General features: G+C 50.5%; 3 protein-coding genes across 13 annotated transcripts in view; 1 reads left to right on the top strand and 2 right to left on the bottom strand.

Moving 5' to 3' along the window:
* Positions 1 to 42: 42 nt before the first annotated feature.
* Positions 43 to 4,556, bottom strand: Ccr10 (C-C motif chemokine receptor 10). Its single transcript, XM_078040992.1, has 2 exons — positions 4,509 to 4,556; positions 43 to 3,268 (listed from the first exon to the last, which is right to left on the bottom strand). The coding sequence occupies exons 1-2, from the start codon at positions 4,554 to 4,556 to the stop codon at positions 2,204 to 2,206; spliced, it is 1,113 nt and encodes a 370-aa protein (XP_077897118.1). The 3' UTR covers positions 43 to 2,203.
* Positions 2,629 to 22,224, top strand: Cntnap1 (contactin associated protein 1). 4 transcript variants are annotated; one of them, XM_078041002.1, is made up of 24 exons: positions 2,629 to 2,769; positions 5,957 to 6,058; positions 6,148 to 6,341; positions 6,785 to 6,932; positions 7,018 to 7,221; positions 7,716 to 7,900; positions 8,454 to 8,597; positions 9,300 to 9,561; positions 10,008 to 10,157; positions 10,422 to 10,593; positions 11,078 to 11,184; positions 11,398 to 11,517; positions 11,866 to 12,069; positions 12,259 to 12,415; positions 12,498 to 12,625; positions 12,924 to 13,109; positions 13,795 to 14,016; positions 14,369 to 14,608; positions 15,643 to 15,996; positions 16,151 to 16,278; positions 19,198 to 19,291; positions 19,470 to 19,715; positions 19,804 to 19,851; positions 20,850 to 22,224. In XM_078041002.1, the coding sequence occupies exons 3-24, from the start codon at positions 6,207 to 6,209 to the stop codon at positions 21,140 to 21,142; spliced, it is 3,927 nt and encodes a 1,308-aa protein (XP_077897128.1). In that variant the 5' UTR covers positions 2,629 to 2,769; positions 5,957 to 6,058; positions 6,148 to 6,206; the 3' UTR covers positions 21,143 to 22,224. The 4 variants fall into 4 exon arrangements, with proteins under 4 accessions (XP_077897128.1, XP_077897127.1, XP_077897126.1 ...); XM_078041001.1 differs by lacking the exon at positions 2,629 to 2,769 and adding an exon at positions 2,921 to 3,062; XM_078041000.1 differs by lacking the exon at positions 2,629 to 2,769 and adding an exon at positions 4,815 to 5,050.
* Positions 22,225 to 22,483: 259 nt separating this feature from the next.
* Ezh1 (enhancer of zeste 1 polycomb repressive complex 2 subunit) overlaps positions 22,484 to 26,277 on the bottom strand; it is a 40,652-nt gene continuing 36,858 nt past the window's right edge. For all 8 annotated transcript variants that reach the window (XM_078041021.1, XM_078041023.1, XM_013357086.4 and 5 more), the window contains 3 exons: positions 25,751 to 25,831; positions 24,969 to 25,053; positions 22,484 to 24,739 (listed from right to left, as the gene is read on the bottom strand). In XM_078041021.1, the coding sequence (XP_077897147.1) occupies positions 24,679 to 24,739; positions 24,969 to 25,053; positions 25,751 to 25,831 (227 nt within the window). In that variant the 3' untranslated portion in view covers positions 22,484 to 24,678. The remainder of the gene's footprint in view (positions 24,740 to 24,968; positions 25,054 to 25,750; positions 25,832 to 26,277) is intronic.

Here is a 26,277-nt window from a genome sequence, read left to right as displayed (position 1 = left end):
CCCCCTCCCCCTTGAGCCCCCCCTTCCCTCCTCTTTCTCTCCTCCCTTCTTTACAGGGCAGGGTCCACGTTTCGTCACAGTCTCCTCCGCCCAATCCCTGTGCCTGGAGCCGGGCTTAGCCACCAATCACAAGCTTGCAACTGCTTTGGGTTGCATCATGTGCCTTTGGCTGGGAGCCAGCTGGGAGGGGCGGGGAAAACAGGGAGGGAGGGGGCGGAACGATGTTAACCACGCCCCAGCTTCTGAGGTCGGCAGCGGGGTGCCAGTGACATCACGAGAGTCCGCCTTCAAGTTCTTGTTTTAACTCTTAGTTCACCAGCCAGCCAAATTAAAAACCCTCTTGAGGAGCTCTGGAGAATGAAGGGCATGGAGTTGAAGGGAAGCTCGACTGCTGCGCTCTATTTCCTCTCAGGGTCCCTGGGAAACGGAAGAACTTTAACTACCGTGAGGGTTTCCAGACCTGAACCAGACCCAGCTCTGAAGACGACCCTGCACCCCTGGAGTTAAGAAGTCCAGTTCCTAGATCTGAGTCATCTCATTTTTGAGGTGAAGCAGCTAAGGAGGGAAGGCGCAGACCTAGCCGGCAATAAAATCGAATTTAGAGTGCTGTTCACCGAACTCGAGTAGAGAGAGTGGTTTCGCATTCTAGGGAATTCTATGGTCTCCAAATAGAGCGGAGGCCCTCCAGGGCGAATATTCTGCAGTTCCGAGCAAGGAGGGGTTAACCAAGGCTTTGGGCGGCCAGGGGAGGGCTTGGCAACAGCAGGAGAAAGCGGGCGCGCGCGAGTGTGCGCGCGTTGCTGACTCAGCGGCGATTCCCTAAGTCTCCCGAGGAGGATTCTGTGTCGGACTCCAAAGGCTAGCTGTGAGACCCCTTGAGGATCCGCACAGTCTCCAGGACTTCCCTGGATCCTGATCCTTAGAGGCCAAGGCTTTCTAGCTAAGGCTCTTGGAAGCTTGGCTAGTCCGGGCTTGGCGGGCGGGACAAGGCGGAGACTTCAAGCCAGCGCCTCCCCTGAGACCTCCTCCCCACGCCACGCCCTTCTCGCCCCTAGCTTCGGCTGGAGTGCTGGGTACAGCTTTGCTGACAGGATATTAAACTGAGAGAATTGTCGCACGTGAACACTCTCCTGTCTGTTGTGATTGTGCAAAACAAAGACCAAGAATCAATGCCATCCACTCAAGAGTCCATCCAGGCTGTGCCTTCGCCACAGAGCTCTGTACTGAAATTATCTAGGCTAAGAGACAACCATAACACATAACACAACCACAACACAACCATAGCTCTCTTCCCTGTCTGGATCCTAGGCCCTTGCCTGCAGGGGAGTTCTTTCGTGGTCTAACCTTCCTCCTTCTCGGCAAACTCAGTGCATTCCCTCTGAGCATATCCCCGGGGAAGTTGGAGAACTGCAAGTAACCCCCTCCCTCCCCTCGCACACACATACACACACCACACCCCTGATAACTCCTCTTTGGTGATTTGCATTGCAATTCCCTTCTAGTTTTTTTCTGCAAGGTGGAAAAACTCCAATTCAACTTTTAAATTACTTTTTTTCTTTCCATTGCAGAAACTTTAGACGGGATTATACTATGTTAATCTAATCCAAACGCCTGTTCAAAACGAGAATCTCCTGTCCCCACCCCCTACCTCGGTACCATACACAGGCTCACACAGTCCGGGACAGCCTCAGTTTACACATTCCAGAGGCCAGGAACTCAGTACTTGCTAAGGCAGCCATTACTGGATTGCACTCTGGTTGTTAGAAAGCTCTTTCTTACGCTATTTCAAGAGGAACCCCTGCCCCTCCTCTTCTGGCACTTTTCCCACTTCACCTCTGTTGGCAGAGACTTGGTAAATGTGGAGGGGGTGTCAGTGCCTAGAGCTTTAGCAGACTCAGCAGCACCCCCTCTCCCGCCCCAGGCTCTTAGCACCTCCCACTCAGACCCAAGCACGGGGGTGAGGAGGGAGGGGGTGTAACCCACTGTCTGCCCTGCTACAAATCACTTCCAAGTCGGTGATTCAAAAATAGTAACAGTTGTTGAGTTGCATCTCATTTCCATGTTATCAATTTAATGTAGCAAACACAGAAGTAATCCTTTTAGGTTCCTATCTCGTTCTCAGTGTTTCCCCACCTACACCCTTTTTCCCTTACCCTCCCTGGAATTGTTTCCGCAACCCACCCCCTCCTCTGGATTCGCAGCCCTAATTGTCCCAGGAGAGACTGTGTGTCTCCGTGGGAGCTGAACAAGAAGAAAGGCGGGGCCGGCGGGGGCAGCGGCCGCGGGGTTGAAACCTTGGACTGCAGCTCCCACCCCGTAGCAGCCTCCGCAGGTCCTGGCGGAAGCGCAGGCCCAGAAAGGCATAGAGCACGGGATTGAGGCCGCAGCGGGCCAGGGCCAATCCGCCGGTCACTAGCAGTGCCAGATCCTTGCGCTTGCTGGCAGGGCAGCTTCGCTCACGGGCTGCCAGTAGATCAGCGGTATCCAGGAGCAGGGCGAGGCTGTACGGCAGTTGCAGCACCACGAAGGCTGCCACCAGGGCCACCACAACGCGCAAAGCGCGCCGGCGCTCCGGCCCCCTAGCGGCCAGCAGCGTGCGGCCCAGCAGAGCGTAGCAGACTGCCATGACGCCCAGCGGCAGCGCGAAGCCCAGGACCACCTGCGCCACGGCGCTTGCCCCTTTCACGGTCTGCGTGAGGCCCTCGGGGAAGATAAGGCGACAGCGTCGCTGACCTTCGCGTTGCCCGTCCCGGCTGAAGAGGAGCGCAGGTAGCGCCAGGAGCAATGACAGCAACCACACTAAGACTGAGACCAAGTGTGTGCGGCTGGGCGTGGAGGGCCGCTGCCCAGCTGGGAGCGCCCGAGCGATGGCCACGTAGCGGTCGGCACTGATACAGGCTAGGAAGAGGAAACCGGCATGGAAGGAGGCCGAGTAGAGGCCCGAGATGGCACGGCAGGTGGCACTTCCTAGACTCCAGCCCTGGAGAGCTCCTGCTGCGGCAAAGGGCAGGGTCAGGGCCAATAGGAGATCGGCCAGGGCCAGCTGGAGCAGGTGGGCCGAGGTGGGTGAGCGGGCAGTGCGTCGGGCCGCTAGATGAGTGGCTAGGACCAGGCCATTGCCGGCCAAACCTAGAGCAGCCACCGTCAGAGAGATGCTGGGTTGGAAGGCCCGACTGAAGGCCTGGACATCCGCCTTGTAGCAGATCTCTGGCAATGGCTCAGCAGAGTACACTTCATCACCATCCCCTGAGTAGGGACCCCAGGAAACCTGGGGAGGTCAAAATGAGAGGAGGGACGGTATGAAATACTTGCCTGCATCTCTCTCCCGCCCCACGCCTTCCACGCAGGAAACCCCGGTGAGACCAGGAATAACAGTATATGGAAACTCCTCTAGACTCTTCTTGCACAACCTAAAAGGCTCTCACTTCGCTTGCATCCCTTTTGCGTCTGTTTCTTGCTTCCTGGGTGACCTTGAGCAAACCTCTTGCTCATTCTGAACCTCAGTACTTAATATATATAGCAGAAATTAGAAGTCCTGTCTAGCCCACCTGGCAATGTTTTAATTGAGACCCATTTGAAGTATGGAAGATAATGGTTGTAAAGCATCTAGCTCTTCATAGATCAAGCGTTTGTATTATTAATAAATCTTGCCTCATGATGGCGCACACCTGTAATCCCAGCTACTCTGGAGGCTGAAGGCAGGAGAAATTCGAGGCCAGTCTGGGCAATTTATTGAGCCCCTGTCTAGGCCCTGGGTTCAATCCCCAGTATAGATTTGTGTGAGGGTAGGAATCTTGCCGTTCCCTTTGCAGCGCCCTCTTCTGGAAGGTCGACCAGATGCAGACATTGCCTCAGACCTAGACCCTGAACCCAAAAGCTTGGTTTGGAATGGATTTCCATCTTCTTTCTTTTCTCTAGCCTCCTCCCCGCCACTACCTTAAGTATAAGCACCACTCATGTAAAAGGGGCCTCAAGGGTTGGGATTCAGATTTTGGGGCTCCAGCACAAGTCAGGATGGCAGAGGCCTGATGACAAATGGAGAATCCCATCCTTTCCCCTTCCCCACCCGCGGTGTAACCCTTCACCCCCTCCCTTCCCCCACTCCCACCTGCTCTGTGGGCTCCGTCCCCATCTCTGGCTACAAAGGTTTCTGAGGTGTAGCCACAGGGGGGTAGAGGTTAAATAACTAATGAGACAGGAAGGAAGGGGTGGGGAGAGGTGGGGTTAGGGTCTCCCTTTTCTCATTCCATCTTCCCTGAAAGGATCTCTTAACCCTGTCATTGGAAAAAGAATGGCTTTTGGGATCATCATCATTTGCTAGGTAGCTGTGTAGTCTTGAGTATGTTTTTTGACTTCTTGAAGCCTAAGGTTTTTCATCTGAAAAGTGAAGTAAGGTCAAAATGCTGAATTCACAGTGTTCGAGAGTGCCCAACCCCAAGTCTGAAGAATTAATTGCCTTCAGAAAATGATGTATTCTTTTACTTATCCTTCAGCGCATCTCTAGGCACCTCTCCCTCCTCCTTTTTCTTGGATTTTTCAGGATCCTCCCTGTCCATGCCTCCTTTTTACCATTCCTGTGCCCCAGACCCTGCAAGCCTCGGATTTCTCGGGGTATTTCCCGGCGACTGAAGATTTTCTACCCCGCCCTTTCACAGCAGCTCTGAGGCGCGCGCTTGCGCGGGGTCGGGAAAACGCGCGTGCCAGGAGAGAGAGGTTGGGGACCGGGGGGGAGGTGAGAGGAGAGAGGGTGGAAAGGAGAGGAGAGCAGAAACCCAGGAACGAGAGAGAGAGAGAGAGAGAGAGAGAGAGAGAGAGAGAGAGAGAGAGAGAGAGGGAAGAGGAGAGGGGAAGGGGTGGATAATAAGAGTCAGCGGTGTGCTGCGAATCCCAGGAGGAGAGAGCTTGGAGCTTGAGCCAGAACTGGAGCCCTAGCCGGGAGTCGGGTACCGGGAGGCGGCCGCCGGGGGCGGTCAGCCCTACAAGATGCGTCTCCAGCTCTTCTGCATTTTGCTAGCCACCGCGGTCTCTGGAACTCGGGGCTGGGGCTACTGTGAGTGTTGGGGTCGGAGATAGGTGGGGTTGGGCCCAGGAATCCAGAGCCTGCAGGGCGGGTCCCACACCGCATTGCGGCTGGGTGGTCGTCGGTCTATCCCCGCCGGCGCGCGCCTGCTCACTCTCATCTTTTCTTGCCTCTCCCCCGCGCTCCGCAATGCAGCTCCGAGGCTGCTGCGCGCTCCCGGGGCCGAGGCTGGGCTCAGAGCCGAAGATGGAGTCAGCCCATTTGGGGAATTCGGGGCTGGAATCCAAGCGGGAGCCGGTGCCTGGGTTTGAGGTTAGGGTTGGGCATAAATGTGGGACTAGTGACACAGGGTAGGGTTAAGGTTTTGCCAAAGACTGGGGTTGGACTTTGGAGCTGGCCCAGGGGCTAGAGTTTGTGGCTGGAGCTGGTTTTTGTGGCTGGGGCTGGGTATTTATGGCTGTGATCCAAACAGGAGTTGGTGCCCCTGATTGAGACTAAGACTGGACAAGGATCTAGTAATGATATTAGGACTGGGGTTGCTGAGTTAGGAGCAAGACCTGGATTTGGGGTTGGTACAGTTTTGGCGAGCTCATAAATGAAACTGATGCTGAGGACTTCGGGTTGGATGAGTGTCCTACTGATGTAGATTATGGAAGATACTGAGGTTTGAGATTGTGTTTGGGGGGAGTACTAAGCCAGGACAAATACTGGGCTAGGGAGTTCTATCCCTCCATAAGTGTTTCCCTGGGAGAAGGCAGCCTCCCCTGAACATGCAGCCCTAGCTGCAGCCCAGGTTGAATGGATGTCTTTAAGGTAGGGCTGGGTCTTCCACTGGGGGGCATAGAAGAGGAAGCTTTGGGCACCCTGTGGGCCCAGACTTTGAAAGGGCCTGAGAAGGGCCATAAATAATTAACAAGTTAATTTCCCCGATTCCAGATGGCTGCGATGAAGAGCTGGTGGGTCCCTTGTATGCACGCTCCCTGGGTGCCTCCTCCTACTATGGGCTCTTCACCACAGCCCGCTTTGCCAGGTTGCATGGTGAGCTTCTTGCATGTCGGAGGGATGGGACTCCAGAGGGCTCAGGGGAGAAGGGTAGTGGGTGGTAAAAGCACTTGCTTCTTCTGTAGGCATCAGTGGATGGTCACCCCGGATTGGGGATCCAAATCCCTGGCTCCAGATAGATTTAATGAAGAAGCACCGGATCCGAGCTGTGGCCACACAAGGCTCCTTTAATTCTTGGGACTGGGTCACACGTTACATGCTACTCTATGGCGACCGTGTAGACAGCTGGACTCCGTTCTACCAGCAAGGACACAACGCAGTACGCCAGATGTGCACACTTGGGGAGCCTCCTCTATTCTGGGGCCTGGGTGGGGCACTAGCCTGACGGGGAAGGGAGGCAGTGGTGAGGGCTCAGATAAGGACCCAAGATTCCACTCTGGGGATTAAGTCCAGAGGTACTGTCAACTCACCATGCATGAAAGACACTTGGCTCATGGAGCTTAGCATACATTAGAATAAATCTAAGAGAGTTTTCCGAAGGACGTGGCATTTTGTTTGAGTTTTAAGGGAACAATAGGATGGTGGGGGAGGACACTTTGGGTTAGGGAAACTGCACAGCTACACAGGCAAGGAAGGAATTTGCTTTCCAAAAGTCAAGATTGGCAAGGTGTGAAAGCCATCATAGGCTGGGAGGCTATGGAGAAACAAAGCAACGGGTAGGGATGTGGTTACTACTCTCCCCCCCCCCCCCCCCCCCCGCAGACCTTCTTTGGTAATGTGAATGAGTCGGCAGTGGTGCGCCATGACCTGCACTACCACTTCACCGCGCGCTACATCCGCATCGTACCCCTGGCTTGGAACCCGCGAGGCAAGATCGGCCTGCGACTCGGTCTCTATGGCTGCCCCTACAGTAAGAGAACCACGCGGAGGTAGCGGAGGGTGCCGGGGAAGCAGAGTCTCCCTGGTCTCGGGCCCACCTATTGTACTTCATGCAGAGTCAGACATACTCTACTTCGACGGCGACGATGCCATCTCCTACCGCTTCCCAAGAGGAGTCAGCCGAAGTCTGTGGGACGTATTTGCTTTCAGTTTCAAGACGGAGGAGAAAGATGGGCTACTACTGCACGCTGAGGGCGCCCAGGGCGACTACGTGACGCTTGAGCTGCAGGGGGCGCACCTGCTACTGCACATGAGCCTGGGTGAGTGCGGTACTCGCTAAGCTCTCTGCCCACGCCCCGGCCAGATCTGCCCTTCTTTACTATCTTGACCTAAAGGCCCTTTTCTTAACATTTGGTGCTAGCAAGATTCTGGAATCAAAGTCAGGAGAACTGGATTCTAGACTCAGCTTTACCTTTTACCAGCTGTGTGACCTTGGAGAAGTCACTTCCCCAAGCCTCAGTTTGCTTATTGGAAACACACACAAACGGGTTATTATTTTGTATTTCATGTAGTTTTCATAGCATAGCATATGTGTAATGAAATAGAAAAAGCTATCGTACCCCGAGTTTTCCAGACAGGAAAAGAGACCAATAGAGGTTACTTGGCTTACTTTCAGCTACGCACTGGCCAATGGGCCGCTTCGCCCCAGGCTCCAAACTTGCACTGGGCCTCAGCTGCTGCTTGCCTGGGGACTTAGGGCTTGCTCAGGTTCTCTTTTTGCTCAGGTTCTCACTTTGTCCCCCCTCACCCTCAGGCAGCAGCCCCATCCAGCCAAGGCCTGGTCACACCACGGTGAGCGCTGGCGGTGTCCTGAACGACCAGCACTGGCACTATGTGCGAGTGGATCGATATGGGCGAGAAGCAAATCTCACCCTAGATGGCTATGTACAGCGCTTCGTGCTCAATGGTGACTTTGAGAGGCTGAATCTGGACACAGAGGTGAGCAATGGAGAAGGCAACATTTGGTTGGGTAGGGTGCTGGGAGAGTGGGTAAGGGACAGTACTCTCTCAGAGGTAAGACTTTGTTTCTTGAAAGTGCTGGCAGCTCTTTGCAAATTTGCTGCCCACCAGAAAGGCCTGGTTTTTTTTTCCCCCGATGTTGTTGCTATTAGCACACACTCCCACCCCATAACTACTGACATGGGATCTAGAATTCAGATTTTACAGATCAGGCAAGGTAGGAAAATTGTCTCTTTGGATTCTCCCACAATTCTATAGAGTTAATAAGACCCTAACTCCAATATTCAGATAAAGAAGTTTAAACAGGTTAATAGACTTGCTCAAGGCTTGCAGCCACTTTATGGGAGATTCAGAGCTCAAACCTAAGGCTTGGAAGGCCAATGAATTTTGGTATCGACCCGGTGGACATGCGTGTTTCAAATCTTTATAATTATAAAATTTCTGGCACTGGGAAAACTTAAGACAAGGGGTGTGTGAGACAGGCACGAACACTCCTGTGTCCAGATAACCTTTTCTCCCACCCTTTCTGCAGATGTTCATTGGGGGTCTGGTGGGTGCCGCGCAGAAGAATCTAGCGTATCGGCATAACTTCCGTGGCTGCATGGAAAACGTCATCTTCAACCGGGTCAACATCGCAGACTTGGCCGTTCGGCGTCATTCCCGGATCACTTTCGAGGCCAGTGGGCAAGGGGATATGGGAGGATGGGACACCAAAGATGCTCAGGAAAACAAAGTGGTGGCGTGGGAAGAGATCTTGGGAATCGGATAGAAGCCGAGGACTCCTCTCTCCTTGGCCAGATTCTCAAGTTGGGGTTATATTGCGCACTCACAGTGCCAACACCATGCATCCCCTACTAGACAAGAAGTTGTAGTTGAGTCCAGTTACCTCTGTAATTAACAGCTGAGGAAAATGAGGCGCAGAGACAGGGAATGACTTTCCCAGGGGTCCTAATTTGCACAACTACTGAGTAAGGACTGGAATCGAAAGTCCTTTTTAAATCTTCTCCGCACTGGTGTTCAACTCTGCACATACGCATGCACGGCTGCTGGTAAGCCAAGGGTCTGGAGCCCGACTTGGGGCGAGAAATTGCTTCTCACACTGGAGGGAAGAGAAAGAAGCTGTCGCCTTCTAGAAAGAGTAGATCAGCGATGGAGAGCAAGCAGCAAGTGGAGAGTCCCGCGGGCAGACTTGTTTGGGACCCCCTCCACAGATGGATATATTTGAGCAAAGGGTCATGGTTTTGATGTCTTAACCTCGCTAACATTAGAGAGAAAGTATCGAGGTAGAGTCTTAGATCAATGTGAAAATTCAGTTACTAACAGAGGTACATGTGGGAGTACGGGCTCACGGGTGCTGATGTGTCCTTACTTCTCCTAGGGTAAGGTGGCATTCCGTTGCCTGGATCCAGTTCCGCACCCCATTAACTTTGGAGGTCCTCACAACTTTGTCCAAGTGCCAGGTTTCCCGCGCCGAGGCCGCCTTGCAGTCTCCTTCCGCTTCCGCACCTGGGACCTCACAGGGCTGCTGCTTTTCTCCCGCCTGGGCGACGGACTGGGCCATGTGGAGCTGATGCTTAGCGAAGGGCAGGTCAACGTGTCCATTGCACAGACCGGCCGCAAGAAGCTTCAGTTTGCTGCTGGTGAGGAAGTCTGGGAGAAGCACAATTGAACTAAAGAAAGGTAGAGGAGGTCCAGGAGGGTGGTAGGGTGGACTGAGACCTTTGCATAATGGAGAGAGGAGAGGGAATGAAGGCAACAGGGTACTGGGAAAAGTGACTGAAGGCAGATAGAGGGGCTAAAGGTTCTGGGAGAAACAGAAGGCTGAGGGTCCTGATGTTCTATAGGATTAGGGGGTCTGTCTCTGTGATGTTTATTACTCATTTCTAACTTTGCAGACTTTGCATCCATAACTGGGGTTATGGATAGTGAAGAGAGATGTCACTGCTCAGTATGAGAAGTGTAATAATGGTGTGTACATAGACTGCTGTTGGGATGAGGAGTGGGGCTGCTGCTTCCCCACTCTACATCTTTTTCTCTTATTCTATTACTACTTCCCCTACCCACACCATTCTTCTTTCTTGTCCAGGGTATCGCCTAAATGATGGCTTCTGGCACGAGGTGAATTTTGTGGCACAGGAAAACCATGCAGTCATCAGTATTGATGATGTGGAGGGGGCAGAGGTCAGAGTCTCATCCCCCCTGCTGATCCGTACAGGGACTTCGTACTTCTTTGGAGGTAAGTAGGGGCACACCTGGCCAGACTCCTGTCTCTGGGTGGGAAAGCCTCGTCTAAATTCACTCAGATGAGGCCGCATGGAGAGTTTTATAGGAATTAAGCCATTTCACCTCTGGGAACTTGGGGCGTGGAAAGTCATTGACGTAGTCTACACTTTGGTTCTAATCTCTTCTTTCTTTATGTCTGGCTCCCTCTTAACATTTCCCTGGGGGAGGGTCTCTGGGGTCTTCCCTGGGGAGGGCCTCACAGGGGTGGTTGCTCCAGGTTGTCCCAAACCAGCCAGTCGATGGGGCTGCCACTCCAACCAGACGGCATTCCATGGCTGCATGGAGCTGCTGAAGGTGGATGGTCAACTGGTCAACCTGACTCTGGTGGAGTTTCGGCGGCTTGGATATTTTGCTGAGGTCCTCTTTGACACATGTGGCATCACCGATAGGTATCCAGAAACCCCTGTCCCTAACAAGAGGTGACCCCTTTCAAAGCCCTTTTCCATGCTCTCCCTGTGGGAGTGGCCTTTCTCAATAATGTCCCTTCTCCTTGTCTCAGCTCCTTAGTCCCCCAACCTGGGGAAGGATTCCTCCTTGACATTTCACCTCCTGTTTTTCTCTTAAAGTGACACATGCTCAAAATGTAAACTATGCATCTACTTTTGGTCTTAGGTTTTTTTTTTTTTTTTTTTCTTGGCAGGGGATGGGGTGGAATAAGACATTTCTGCTCTTTTGTGGAAGGGGGGAACAGTAGTATTTGAACCCCAAAGACTGACTAGATGCCCTGTGTCTGGGCACATACCTGACTAGTTAGGTGTGTGGTATGTCACTGGGTCCTGGTTCTCTGGGAACTGGGAGTGCAGCTTATAGGGATCAGATTCCCTCTCAAGCTCCCAGTAAGGCCCCTTCCCTTGGTGCCTACCCATTCCCCAGGTGTAGCCCTAACATGTGTGAACATGATGGACGCTGCTACCAGTCTTGGGATGACTTCATATGCTACTGTGAACTGACTGGCTACAAAGGGGAGACCTGTCACCAACGTAAGCCAAATGGGGTGGGGAGGATCACAAGGCTGTCAGGGATAGGATTGGGCTCCCCCCAGCATTGTTGTTTTTTTTTTTATGGTGTAGGAGATTGAACCCAAGGCCTTGTACATGCTAGACATGAGCTCTACCACTGATCTACAGTTTAAGCTGGGGTTCATTTTCTAGCCCTCTAACCCTAAGTTGTGTTTTTTCCATGATACCATCTAGCATTGTATAAGGAATCCTGTGAGGCTTATCGACTCAGTGGAAAAACTTCTGGAAACTTCACCATTGATCCTGATGGCAGTGGCCCCCTGAAGCCTTTTGTAGTGTACTGTGATATCCGAGGTAAATGGCTCTGATGGGTGGTGAGGTGGCAGCTGACCAGATAATAAAGGGAAATATGGGGGGAACAGGAAGGCACAAAGTGGGATGGGAGCCATTAAGATTAAACTGTGGTGAGAGTAAAGGAGGATAGAGGGGAAAGGAAGGGGGACACTTTGTAATCTAGCCTTGTAGATAAATTCCTGATCCATTCTAGCTGTCTCTGATCTCCAATGTGGAGGACCCAGGGTCTAGCTGGAACAGAGCTGCTGGCCATTAATTGGCTCAGAAGTTGTCTTGGTAGAGGTAGGCAGGGAGATGGGTAGAGAATGCCCATGTCCAGCAAAAGCTCTGTCCCCTCCGTCTTCCCAGAGAACCGAGCATGGACAGTTGTGCGACATGACAGGCTGTGGACAACTCGGGTAACAGGTTCCAGCATGGAGCGGCCCTTCCTAGGGGCTGTCCAGTACTGGAATGCATCATGGGAGGAAGTCAGCGCTTTAGCCAACGCTTCCCAGCACTGTGAGCAGTGGATCGAGTTCTCCTGCTATAATTCCCGGCTGCTCAACACTGCAGGTTTGGGCTGGGGTCAGGGAAGGCAGGTGGAGGAGCTGGAGAGAGACAGGGTAGAGGGGCTGGGAGAATAAAGCCTGAAAGTTTGACCAAGGAGTTAAGCAAGGTCTGGGCCAGTTGGAAGGGCAACCCAGGGAGCCCAGAGGCTAATGGAGGGGTAGGGCCTGGCAGCTGCCTGCACCTCTTCCCCAGGAGGCTACCCCTACAGCTTTTGGATTGGCCGAAATGAGGAGCAGCACTTCTACTGGGGAGGCTCGCAGCCTGGGATCCAGCGCTGTGCCTGTGGATTGGACCGGAGCTGTGTGGACCCTGCCCTGCACTGCAATTGTGATGCTGACCAGCCCCAGTGGTGAGGAGGCAGAGGGACAGAGTTTAGAGGACTTTAGGGGAAGCCTAGCAGTAAGGCTGTTCACCACATTTTGTCCCCACAGGAGAACTGACAAGGGGCTGCTGACTTTTGTGGACCATCTGCCTGTCACTCAGGTGGTGGTGGGGGATACGAACCGCTCCAGTTCAGAGGCCCAGTTCTTCCTGAGGCCTCTGCGTTGCTATGGCGACCGTGAGTGGCAGACCCCTTTTGTGTGCCTTTCCAGAGTCAGTCTTCCAGTTTCCCAAATCTAGGCCACCTAACCCACTGGGGGGTCTCTAGGCCATACTGACAGACACTCCTGCTGTGATCTGATCCTCATCTTTATTGCTCCTCTGCACCTTACTCCTCTTTTTGTTCTGTTCTCAGTCTCCCCATGACTACCTCTCACCCTCCCCCTTTTATCTCCCTCCCCACCGCCTTCTTGAGGCTCCATTGCCCCTGCACCCCCCAACCTCCATGACAAAGCCTCTTCCCTCTGGTTTTTTAGGAAACTCCTGGAACACCATTTCCTTCCACACGGGGGCTGCACTACGCTTCCCCCCAATCCGTGCCAACCACAGTCTCGACGTCTCCTTCTACTTCAGGACCTCGGCTCCCTCAGGAGTTTTCCTAGAGAATATGGGGGGCCGTTATTGCCAGTGGCGTCGACCTTACGTGCGGGTGGAACTCAACAGTGAGCAGGCAGAGTCTGGGGGGGATGTGGGGTGGATGAAGGAGCTCTCTGGGGAAGCTGGGGTAGGAAACCAGGTCATATGTCCTTCTGACAGGCAGTAAGGAAAGGGGCTTAGATGACTCTGGTTCCAGGTTTATCTCTGTCTTGATCCCTGACTATGTGACCTTGGGAACTGGCTTTGCCTCTCTGGGCCTTATGCCCTTTGCTTGTGAAGAAGGAGCTAGACTCCTGAGGGTCTTTCCCACTTCTGACTAGTTACGCTTCAAGTCTGGGAGGTGGGGCCAGAAAAGCTGAAGTGATCTTCAATTTTGTGAGAAGCCAAGGGTATGAAGTTTCAAGCAGTTTATAGGTTAGAACCTATGGCTACCGAGGCATGGTGGCATACTCCTGTAATCCCAGCCACTCAGGAGGCTAAGGCAGGAGGATTAAAAGTTCAAGGTTAGCCTGGGCAAATTAGGAAGACCCTGTCTCAAAATTAAAAAGGCTGGGGTGTAGCTTGGTGATGCAGCACCCCTTGGTTCAATTCCCAATACAAAAAATCTCCAAAAAACCTATGGACAAATTGGAGTGATATTCAGGAGCTCTGAAGGGTTGAGGAAGAGAGGTTGAACCAAGCAAGGCACTTGTGAGGGATCTTGGAGGTTCGAGCCCTTTTCTCCTCACTACTTCCTGTCACATTGTCCAGCATCCCGGGATGTGGTCTTCGCCTTTGATGTGGGGAATGGGGATGAGAACTTGACGGTACACTCGGATGACTTTGAGTTTAATGATGATGAATGGCACCTGGTCCGGGCTGAAATCAACGTGAAGCAGGCCCGGCTTCGAGTGGATCACCGGCCCTGGGTGGTGCGGCCCATGCCACTGCAGACCTACATCTGGCTGGAGTATGACCAGCCCCTCTATGTTGGTGAGCAGCAACCCCGAGGCAGGGTGAGAGCCTTCTTGACCTTTCCACCGCTCAAGGCACTCTGAATTTCCAGGAGCCCCATGTTTTGGTTCCAGCCTCCTCAGCTTCAGATTAAGCCAAGGTCCCACCTTTCCCACCAGTCCCTGGTATCCTACTCCATCTTTTTTGCCCCCTTGTCTCCCTTCACTTCCCAGCCACAAACTTACTTCTGTCTCAAGCTCTACAGTTTTTATTTTTTTATTTTTATTTTTTTTGTGGGGGGGCAGGGGTGGAACCCAGGGCCTTATAGGTGCTGAGTACATGCTCTGCCGCTGAGCCATACTCCCAGCCTCTCCATTCATTTCTTGACCAGGATCTGCGGAACTTAAGAGGCGCCCCTTTGTGGGCTGCTTGAGGGCCATGCGTCTGAATGGAGTGACTCTGAACCTGGAGGGCCGTGCTAATGCCTCTGAGGGTACTTCTCCCAACTGCACAGGCCACTGCGCCCACCCTCGGTTCCCCTGTTTCCATGGAGGCCGCTGTGTGGAGCGCTACAGCTATTACACATGTGACTGTGACCTCACAGCTTTTGATGGGCCATATTGCAACCACGGTCAGTGCTGCTGATTATGGGGGGACAGGGAGCCACATAGCACAATGGGACGTAGGGAAGGCAGGAAAGAGGGTGCAAAGTCAGCCTTTGGGGAAACTAGAGTTGTCACTGGGTTCCTGAGCTCTGATTTGGGGGGAGTCAGGCAGTTGAAGATTCTGAATGATTTCAAAGTCATAAAGGGGAACATGGAAGGGATGGTAAAGCTAGCAGGTCATAAAAGCTCAAAAACATCAGCATGTAACTTCCTCATCGTCCCACTGTCACTAAGGTAACACAGATTCCCCTTTGCATGCATATTTAGTTTGGTTGCATAATGTCCTTTGCTATTTCCTGTTTGACAATTGCTGAATTCCCAGTTTATTACCTGGTTCTCTGTTAAGGTGAACCTTGACATTCAGCATAGCAAGATTCTGTTCAGATACCCAGACTGCATCCTTCCTAAGGTTGGCCTAGGGGGATGTGTGAGTAGGTGGGTTACTGGTGGGAGGAGTCTGTTAAACAAGGGAGATGCAGGGGGACCGGGGTTGTAGCTCAGTGGCAGAGCACTTGCCTAGGATGTGCGAGGCACTAGATTCAAATCTCAGCACCACATAAATATAAAAATAAACAAATAAAGATATTGTGTTCATCTACAACTTAAAAAAAAAGGGGAAGAGGCAGGGATGTAGGACCAACTAAAAACTTCTGGTCTTGGTTTGGAAGTATGAGCAGTGATATATTTACTAGATGGATTCAGGATATCTCAGTTCTAAGCCTGGCTCTCCACTTACTCTGTGTCCTTGGGCAAGTCACTACCCATATCTGAGTCTCAGTTTCTCTGTTTGTAATATTCAGGGGTCAGATTAGATATCTCTCAAAAGTTTCTCATGGCTTTAAGATTCCATTCTATGCCAGAGGGCCTTGAGAGGACCTTTAACAGAGAGTTATGATAGTGGCAGAAATTGAAGTGAATTCAGGGTGTATGGAGGATGAACTTTAAACCCTGTGAATGAGGACTGAGGACCCTGATTTGACTTCACTACCTCTGTCTTCAGACATCGGCGGTTTCTTTGAGCCAGGCACCTGGATGCGCTATAACCTACAGTCAGCTCTGCGCTCTGCAGCCCGGGAATTTTCCCACATGCTGAGCCGGCCAGTGCCAGGCTATGAGCCTGGCTATATCCCTGGTTATGACACTCCCGGTTATGTGCCCGGCTACCATGGCCCTGGGTACCGCCTGCCTGACTACCCCAGGCCTGGCCGGCCTGTGCCAGGTTACCGGGGGCCTGTCTACAACGTCACAGGGGAGGAGGTCTCCTTCAGCTTCAGCACTGACTCTGCCCCTGCAGTCCTGCTTTACGTCAGCTCCTTTGTGCGTGACTACATGGCTGTGCTCATCAAGGAAGATGGTAAGCCCCACAGGATCTCTGCCTAGACCCTCACTTCCCCAAGGTACTGTTAATTCACATAACAACTGATTCACTATATAGGACCCAAGTGTTCTGCGAAGACAGGTTGTGAGATCTGAGAGAAGACCCCATGTTTTTTCTTCTCACTCCACAGGGACCCTGCAGCTGAGATATCAACTGGGCACTAGTCCCTATGTTTACCAGCTAACCACCCGGCCAGTTACTGATGGCCAGCCCCACAGTGTCAATATTACCCGGGTCTACCGCAACCTCTTCATCCAGGTATGTGTGTGAGGGGGTAGATGGGTCCAGTCACAACCTCATGATCTCAATGTGGCACCCAAGAAAATGTCAAATCTTTAAAAAAAATTTTTTTTAGTTGTAGATGGACACAACATTTTTATTTCATTTATTTATTTTTTAGTGGTGCTAATGGTTGAACCCAGCACCTCACACATGTCAGGCAGGCACTCTACCACTGAGCTACAACCCCGGCCTCAAAATATCAAATCTTAACATGTGTCAAACATATTTCATTGTACAGAGAATTTTATGTGTGTCACCTCAAGTGACCCTCACAGCAGATTCTCGAAGTAGATTAAGTTGCCTGGTGTCCTTATCTTTGTTTTACAAATCTGTAAACGGGCTCATGAAGTATAAAGTGATTTTCTCAAAGTCGAACCACTAGTAAGTTGCAAAAATAGAGCTCAAAATCAATTTAAAAAAAAAAAACACACAATGAGTTAGTCAGCTTTTTGTTGCTATGACCAAAATATCCAACAAGAACAACTTAGAGAAGGGAGAGTTTATCAGAAGCTCACGGTTTCAGAGGTCTCAGTCCATAGATGGCTGACTCCTTGCTCTGGGCCCAAGATGAGGCAGAACATCATGGCAGAAGGGTGAGGTAGAAAAGTACTGCTCCATTCATGGCAGTCAAGAAGCAGAGAAGGGGAAAAGGACCATAGGAAAGATGAACCATTCCAGTACACCAGTGGCTCACCTCCTCCAGCCATGCCCACCTGCCTACAGTTACTACCCAGTTCGTCCATTCAAGCCAGAATGGATTGGGTAACAACTCTCATGATCCAATCATGTCACCTCTGAATATTGCTGCATTAACATAGGAGCTTATGGGGGACACCTCTTATCCAAATCAACATTTTGTTCCTGGCCCTGCAAAATTCATGTCCATTTCACAATGTGAAATGCATTTAGTCCATCTCCAAGACAGTTCCACCATTGCCCAAAAATCCAAGTCCAAAGTCTCTACTGAGACACAAGGCAAACTTTTGGCTGTGAGCCTGGTAAAAATCAAAAAGCAAGTTACATATGTCCAGTATTCAGTGGAACAGAATAAACATTCCCATTTCAAAAGGGAGGAATAGGGGCATCAAAAGAAGGCATGAGACCAAAACAGACTGAAACCCAGGCAGGCCAACAGGTCCCATAATTCTGCTTATAACTCCTCGTATAACATCTAGGATACGTGGTGGTTTGGAGATGTTCTCTCCAAAGAACTTGGGCAGTCCCATCCTTTTGGCCTTGCCAGTTGCAGCACATGTGGGCTCTCTTTTAGCCTGACTCTCTGCAGCCAGCACCTTTTCTTGGTAGACAGGCCACATTATGACATCTGTGAATTTTTAGGGTCTCCACTCCAGCTTTGGTTTCACCTTCACAGCTTCATGCATCACCCTTTTAGAGGCAGCCTGCAGGGACTCTGACCCTGCCGCATTTTGCCTGGCCTTTTAGACCTTCCTTTGAAATCTCAGTGGAAACCCTCATGACTCCTTAATTCTAGGATCCTGCATTCCTGCAGAACCAGCACTTCATGAATGATGCCAAAGTTGGCTACCAGCTTGTGCAGGGTCTGAGTCCTCTGGAATAATGGTTGCAGTGGCTTCTGAGTGCTTGGGCAGCTAAACCCAGTGAAACAAATTCCTAGCTCCCCTTGTGCAAGGGTGAACTCTTGCTCAGGTGAGAAGAGATCCCCATGATCTCTTCTCGGGGGAATTTTCCTTTACATATCCTTGAGCCTGCAATGAGTATAGTCTTGCAAATCCTGGAGATGTCCTCAAACCATCTTTCCTATTGTCTTTGTACAAAGTACCTAGCATCTCTTTAGGGGCTATAATCTATTCAACAAGTGTAACTTTTTTTGGGCCCCAGTTTTAAATGCACTTTCTGGTCTGTGAGCTCTTCTTTTTGCTCCTAATTCTCATAGTAAGCCTGGCTAAAAGCTTCCAGCAATATCTTTGCCACTGAATGAATGCTGTGAAATGAAATTTCCTTCATCAGACTAATTTGTCCATTACTTTTAACTTCAGTCTCAAAGTCTCAGGACATGGGCAAAATGATGAAAAGTTCTTTGCCAGATGATAACCCAAATGGCCTCTACTCCAAATCCCTCCCAATAGTCCTCATTCCCTCTGAAACCTCATGAGCACAGTTTGCATTCCTATTGGCATTTGGTCTTTTGAGCTCCCACCAGAATCACTCATTTACCTCTGCTTACAACATTCTAAGACTTCTCCAGCCTCCATCTCTAAACTTTTCCAAATGCTTCCCACAAACCAGTTCCAAAGGCTTCTGAACTAGTTGCATGGCCACAGCAATGACCCCACTTCTCCATATCAATTTCTGTTTTAGTCAGGTTTGTGTTGCAACAAAGAACAATAAGAACTATTTAGAGGAGGGAAAATTCCAGAGATTCAGTCCTTGGTGGACCAATTCCATTTCTCTGGGCCCAAGGCAAGGTAGGACATCATGGCAGAAGGGTGTTGTAAGGAGTGCTGCTCCACTTACAGCTGGCCAGGAAGCAGAGAGAGAGGGGAAGGGGCCATGGGGCAGATGAACCCTTCAAGGGCATGCCCCTAGTGACCACCTTTTCTAGTGGTACCCTGCCTGCCTACAGCTACCACCCAGTTAGTCCATTCAAACTGGAATGACAAATTAGGTTATAAGCCTTCATAATTTAATCATTTCATCTGAATAACTGTGCCATCAGAGGAGCTTTTGGAGAACACCTCTAGTCAAACCATATCAGGTACCAAATCCTACATCTGGGCCTAGGGGTTGCCCACTTCAGATTGAGCAGGGACTCACCTGCTAACAGGTCAGGTTTGGATAGAACAAGAGTTCCCTTGTGGTCTTGGCTGTGCCTGCAAGGTCCTCCCTCCCTCACTGTCCCCATCCCTGCCTCAGGTGGACTACTTCCCGCTGACAGAACAGAAGTTCTCTCTGCTGGTAGACAGCCAGCTGGACTCGCCTAAAGCCTTGTATCTAGGACGTGTGATGGGTAAGCTGTGGGTGAGGATGAGCTATGGGGGAAGTCCCTGGAGCCTCAAGGAGTGGGAGGACCTGGGAATGGCAGTGAGGGTGGCGAGGAGAATACGTGGGTGATGAGAACAGAAGGATTGATGACAAGAGGCTTCCAAGTGATTCAAACCCTTCTTCTTCTGGGCCTTCTCCCTTAGAGACGGGTGTAATTGACCCAGAGATCCAGCGTTACAACACCCCAGGTTTCTCAGGCTGCCTGTCTGGTGTTCGATTCAACAATGTGGCTCCACTCAAGACCCATTTCCGAGCTCCTCGGCCCATGACCGCTGAGCTAGCAGAGGCCCTTCGAGTTCAGGGAGAACTGTCCGAATCTAACTGTGGAGCTATGCCACGCCTTGTCTCAGAGGTGCCACCTGAGCTTGATCCCTGGTATCTGCCCCCAGGTACATCATCTCTTGGACACAGAAGGGAGGGATGACAGGGAAGAGAAACATAGGAAGTATCTCATAACTGGTGCTTTCTCCTCTGTAGACTTCCCGTACTACCATGATGATGGATGGGTCGCCATACTTTTAGGCTGTAAGTACAGTGACCACTTAATTGCACCTCCCCAAACTACCCTGACTGTCAGCATTCCCTCCTTGCCCCTGTCCCCAATGCTGAGGGGTGGCAAAGGAGTTAGAGGGGTGATGGTACAAAGAAGGATGAGACAGGCCATGCTGAAGATAGTATATGATTGTGCTAGAGATTTTTTAATGTTTGAGCATGTCATACAGTTTCTTTTTTAAGTTGTAGATGACAAAATACCTTTATTTTATTGATTTATTTTTATGTGGTGCTGAGAATCGAACCCAGTGCCTCACACATGCTAGGCAAGTGCTCTACCACTGAGCCACAATCCCAGCCTCAGCACAGAGTTTTCTTTGTATGTTTTTTTTTTTTTTTTTTAAGAAATATCAATCGAGCCTGCTAGCTTTGTTTTATTTATTTGTTTTTTTATGTGGTGCTCCGGATCAAATCCAGTGCCTCCCGCATGCAAGGCAAGCGCTCAACCACTGAGCTACAACCCCAGGCCATGGTGGTTTTTGGGCTTTTTTTTTTTTTTTGGTACTGAGGTGCTTAACCACTGAGCACATCCCCGGCCCTTTTTTATATTTTAGTTAGAGACAGGATCTAGCTAAGTTGCTTAGGGCCTTGTTAAGTTGATGAGCTGGCTTTGAACTCACAATTCTCCTGCCTCAGCCTCCTGAGCTGCTAGGATTACAGGAATGTACCACCGCAACCAGCCCACCATAGAATTTTAATTGAAATATTAAAATGCAGCCATAGCTAAAGGTTGAGGAAATAAATAGGGGTATACATCTAGAGAGATTAGAAATTGGGGTAATACCAGGGATGTGAAAAGAGAATATCAGAAATAGAAGTTGGCAGAGGATAAACCAAGAACTCAACCTATCTAACAGCTTATTGTGGTTGTATAGTCTTACATGAATGCTTTTGGCTAAAAGTATGTGTCTGTATGTGATGTACAGCTGAACCCCAAAGGTCTTTCCCCATGTTTCTTTTCTTTCATTCAGTTTTGGTGGCTTTCCTGCTGCTGGGGCTGGTGGGAATGTTGGTGCTCTTCTATCTGCAAAATCATCGCTACAAGGGCTCCTATCACACCAATGAGCCCAAGGCCACCCATGATTACCATTCTGGCAGCAAACCTCCCCTCCCTACTTCGGGCCCTGCCCAGGCTCCCACCCCCACACCAGCTCCCACCCAAGTTCCAGCCCCTGCCCCTGCCCCTGCCCCTGCCCCTGCCTCTGGTCCAGGCCCCCGGGACCAGAACCTACCCCAGATCTTGGAAGAATCCAGATCTGAATGAATCAGGAGAAGGGCTTCAGGGGCCAAGTCCAACTCCTCTGGATTCCCCAATTCCTGTCTCTCCCCCACCCTATCAGGGACATTTGGCTCCTCTTAGCTGGCTCTGCTCATCCAGAGGATACCCCTCCTGCCAAGTTTGGTGGGCAGAGCTACATATGGGACCAAAGGGAGTGGCCAAGCCTCACTGCCTAAACCAATGCCCTGCTCATTTGTTTCCCCAGGTCCCTGGTGTTTGCTTGCTCCAAAAGAGAAGCCTCATGGGGTTGAGATAGGCCCTTCCTGCCATTTCTGTCCCAGCCCTTGCCAGGGATTAACAACAGAGTGTAGGGGAGATTAGCGGCCTCCCATCCATGTACATTATCAGCAGGGACAGATGTGTAGAATCACAGGGCTGTACAGGGCACGAGGGGGGGGGAAGGAGGCTGCTACAACATCCCCCAGCCTGCCCCCTGCCCTGCAGAAAGTCTTCCATCTGCTTCCTCTCAGCTGGGGGTGAGGAGGGCTTCACTGCCGTCCTCCACCCCTCTTTTTGTTTTTACACAGAGACCAAGAGGCCTCAGTTTAGCACCTTAGTACCTCCGCTGCTTCACATGCTTTAGCCAAAGCCATAAAAACCCTTGCAGTCAATGTAGAGAAAATAATGCAGACACCCTGCCTACCCAGTTCTCTGCTTTTCTATCCTTTTCCAAGATATGCAATAGCCTTGGTGCCTGTCCACGGCTCGGCCCCCTCTCCAATGCATGAGGAGCCCTCTTTCCTTCGCTCAAAGATGCTTCTTTGTTTGCCCAGGAGGTCATATTCTTTATATATATTTTTTGTTGCAAAGTCTCTCTCTAGAGGAACTCTATATTATTCTAATTTTTTAAAATTATCTGTTTATATATAAAAGAAAAATTCAGTCGGCTGTCCTGTCCTGTGCTGTGCTGTGCCCACAGTTCGTAGTGAGCGTCTCCTGTGTCAGATGTCTCATGAGTGCGGCTGGTCACTCACAGGCCGCTCTCTGGCCTCCACTCTGAAGCAGGGCGGAGCCAGCTGTGCCCTTGACTACGTGCCAGTCCAATAAAGCAGAGTGGCAGAGCCCCAGTGTGTGTGTGTGTGGTGGCTGTCGTCGTGGTTAGGGGATAAATGGGGTGATTGTAAGGAACTAATCTGAGGGCTCAGGAATTTTTAGGCAGAGTTCTCAGAATCTTTGCACCACCTGCCAGGGGCCTGACTGGCTCTTACATGATGACCACCCACTTTCCCCCTTTGATCTCTGTGGATACTGGGGATCAGAATGCTGAAGCCCACCATCCCTGGGTCCTTCCAAGTCCCAAAGCACACACTACACAACTTGCCAACATGGATTCTAACACTTTATTAGATAAGAGGTCACAAGCCACAGGACTTTAAAGTGCGTGAAATTCACTGGCAATAAAGCCACATGTACACCAGCCTTCCCCCAAGTCCCATCACCTTGCACAGTCAATTCTTAGGTGTGGGGGGGGGAGAAGCTGAGACCCGTCATTAAAGGTAGGGGACAGCAGGGACAAAGGATGGGAATGCTGGAGGAATATAAGTATTAGTGGTCTGCAGCTGGGGAAGAAGGGGATTGACCAGTGATTCTGCTTGCTGAAGGAAAGGTGGGGGTCAGTCTAACTCAAAATCTGGAAATAAATTTTTGTCATCTATTCCTTACCACCAGCCCCTGACATTTCAAATAGACCTGACTCCTTCTTTATATGTCTCTGGTTTTCCCCAATAATGAGTAATTCAGCTTGAGGGTATCCCCAATACAATGACTACAACAAACCACTAGCAGGTGTACACTTCGGAATCATGGTGAGGGCTGCCCCAACCAGGCGGGAGAGGCTGCCGTTGGGAGCTGGCTGGGTGTGTGCTGAGTGCAGTGCCCACTACTGTGGTGAGATTATGTGAGTGTGAGTGAGTGTGTGTGTGTGTGTGTGTATGCACATTCTACACAAATCCCTAAGAGGCAACTTGGCCAGAGACAGCCTCACTTCTTCCACGGGACAACTACTGGGGTGGGAGTAAGGGAGTGGGCAGCACAGACAGGGAAGAGTGGCTTGGATTCCCCAGGAAGAAGAGGGGATGCCCGCTCCCCATCCTAACACTCCCTAGGCCAGTCTGTACCTGCCCACCTGAGTCCTTTCTACCCAGCACAAAGCTCAGCCAGCTCAGCACGCCAGCCACAGACATGGGGCAGTTCTTGCTAGCTCCAGTTTAATAAATTTTCTGTGCCACGCCAGCTCCTCCTGCCTCCCCTAGAAAATAAGACAGACTGGAGATTCTTCTACCCCTTTCTTCCCCTCTCTTGAGAAGTTGGATTTGGGCATGGACCCCAGAGGCCTTGGCTTAAACTCAACCCCAATCTACAGAACTTCTAAAGAAATAAAGTGCTTTGCTCTGCATGAATCCCAGAGAGAATGACACCATAGACTGGGACAGGTGGTCTGCCTGCTTCTTCTCAACACTGCAATACCCTCTGCCAGTCTGCCCTGCTCTGTGCTGCCATCCTACATGTGCAATTGTGCCCCTCACCCACCCGCAAACACATACTGCCAGCCCACTTTTCTAAACAGCAGGTGCCACAGACAGGAAGTAAATCACACCAACAACCTTTCCCTCTAGTCTATCTACTTGGGCCCCTCTACCCTGAGGAGATAAGCAACTCTGGCCTCTCTGAACACAGAGGCCTAAAAAGAACTGCAGATCCAGCAGACCAGAGTGCTCTCTCTTGCCAGACATGCCTCCCACGTTTGGTCAGTAGCAGCACAATGCCTGCCTGCAGTTGCTGAGCTAGAATTCTGGAAGGAATACTGGCACCTGCTCCCAGGAATCTGAAAACAGTTACCCATTCACCTCCAGAGTATACAAGGAAGGCTTTCTCAAAATCTGTTGGACCACGCTTGGCAATTTAACTGCTGTCATCAAGCTGGCTCTCCCCTTGACCATGGGAGGGTGGCACTTAGCTTTCCCTCTTCTAGCCTTGAATCCCTGTGCTTAGAACCCACACCCTTTTGGTTTGGACCCTGCCAGAGGAAAGAGGTAGGAAAGTGACCCATCTCCCTCTGAATTCAGTGTGTGCTGCCTGCCAGGCTCACCTCTAACCCAGAGCACTTGTAGGCTCCAGAGACCAGATTTCACTCAGCTATGCCTGGCACCCAATTTCATAAGGACCATTGGCTGGGAAAGCTAAAAGACAGAGCCTGTTCAGAACTGCCTAAGTTGATTCCTGAGGCCTGCAGCTTGGGAAGCTGAGGAAAAATCAAGCAGTCATTTGCCCTGGCCCGTGCCCTCCTTTGAGGCCTGAGAAACAGCCTCCCACTTCTGCAACTCTCTCCTAGGAGACCAAACCCTAGCTGCCTGGCTCCCCTCTCACTGAGATGGTTTTGTGCCTGTGGGACACAGCTGAGGCCTCGCTACAGAGGGAGTGGGTGGGGTTCTCGGCGTGGAAGACACACAGTGCAGGAACTCAAGCAGCAGTGGTGTGTGCATGAAAGCAAAGACAGTGCTGCTATGACAGCGCCAGCAAGGCTAAAGGACGTCGGTCTCCCTCTCTATCCCCACGTACTTGAGGGCATCCGCTTGACTGTACCTGTCCCAGAGTAGAAAGGAGAAAAGAAAAAATTATTTACAAGATGGGGTCCCCTCCCGTTTCACTTCCCCTCCTGCTTCCTAATAGCAGTTTTCAACAATATTTTTCTGAGGTGTTCAGACCCTCTCCTTCATCTGTTGTACCCATAGAAAGCCCCCCAAATCAATTCCCACAGCCACCTCTTCTGCCTCCAGGGCCATCTCCCAAGGATCACTGCTGACCTTCTTACCTATAATCAAAGAAGAGCTCTTCACCAGCCTGAATTGCCCTCTTGGCAAAGATCCCAATCCGATGATCTCCATTCACCATGACCACTGCAAATAGGAGAAACCCAAGGCTAGGTTTCTAATCAATGCAAGTAAATATTCAGGAGGATTCTGGGCTAACTTTCTCTACATTCTCAGTGGAATCAGATGGAATTAACAAGTAGTCAATGAAAGTAGTTCATTCTCTATGCTTTTGGAGCTATTATTCTGGCTAGTGATACATGGAAAGAATTACCTTTGTTTTTAGTTCCAGAGATTGAACCCAGTTCTCAACTACTGAGCCACATCCCAATCCTTTTTATTTTTTATTTAATGACAGGGTCTCACTAACTTGCTGAGGCTGGCTTTGAACTTGTGATCCTCCTGCCTTGGCCTCCCAAGTGGCTGGGATTACAGATGTGTACCACTGTACTCAGCCTTTTTTTTTTTTTTTTTTTTTAAGCTCTGGGGATGAACCAGGCCTTCATAAGAATTACCTATAAATCACGTTTGTGGGAAGTGTTTTTTATAGTCAGTGTAAAAAAATTATAATACAGAAAGGGAGAAGATGGGGCAGAGGGAGGGAGAAGATAAGGCAGAGGAAGGGAGGAAGAAAGAGGAGAGAGAAGGGGGCCTAAAATGATACCAGATATTAATCATGATTATCTTTAGATCAAAAAGTAGCTATGACTACTGAACATAAATATAAATCATAGTAAACAAAGTGTCCACCCTGACCCCACCTCCAAGGTCACTGAGGACTCACCTTTGGCATAGCAGTTGGGGTTCACCGAATGGTTTGCAAATCGAATTTTGTTTCCTTTCCGGGTTGCATCCACTACAAAATCTGTATGATATAAATCAAAGAAGACCTTGAGGGCACCAGGAAACTCCACACTTCTTTAGCCTGAATTTAAAATCAGTTAACTAACTGGTAACAGAAACAATTTAGTGCAACAGAAATTTGAAGCCTGATGTGATAATAGGATATGTGTAAAGCACCAAAATCTGAAAATTCTGCTTCATGTGGGCACTCTCTCTTTAGGTTCCCCATCTTGGTTTGAATTACTAATGTCTTCCCATCCATCTATTTGGTAGGGAAGTTTTTTTTTGTTGTTGTTATTGTTGTTTTGTTTTTGGTCTTTTGGTACTGGGATTAAACCCAGGGCCTTGTACACGCTAGGCAATCACTGAACTATATCCCCAGCTCTTTTTAAATTTTGAGACAGACCTTACTAAGTTGCCCAGGCTAGCCTCAACTTGTGATCCTCCTGCCTCAGCCTCCTATGTAGC

Source organism: Ictidomys tridecemlineatus, chromosome 3 (assembly GCF_052094955.1).
Source record: "Ictidomys tridecemlineatus isolate mIctTri1 chromosome 3, mIctTri1.hap1, whole genome shotgun sequence".
Classification (NCBI taxonomy): Eukaryota; Metazoa; Chordata; class Mammalia; order Rodentia; family Sciuridae; genus Ictidomys; species Ictidomys tridecemlineatus.
The sequence above is the reverse complement of the archived record's forward strand: the minus strand, read 5'-3'. Positions and strand labels throughout refer to the sequence as shown.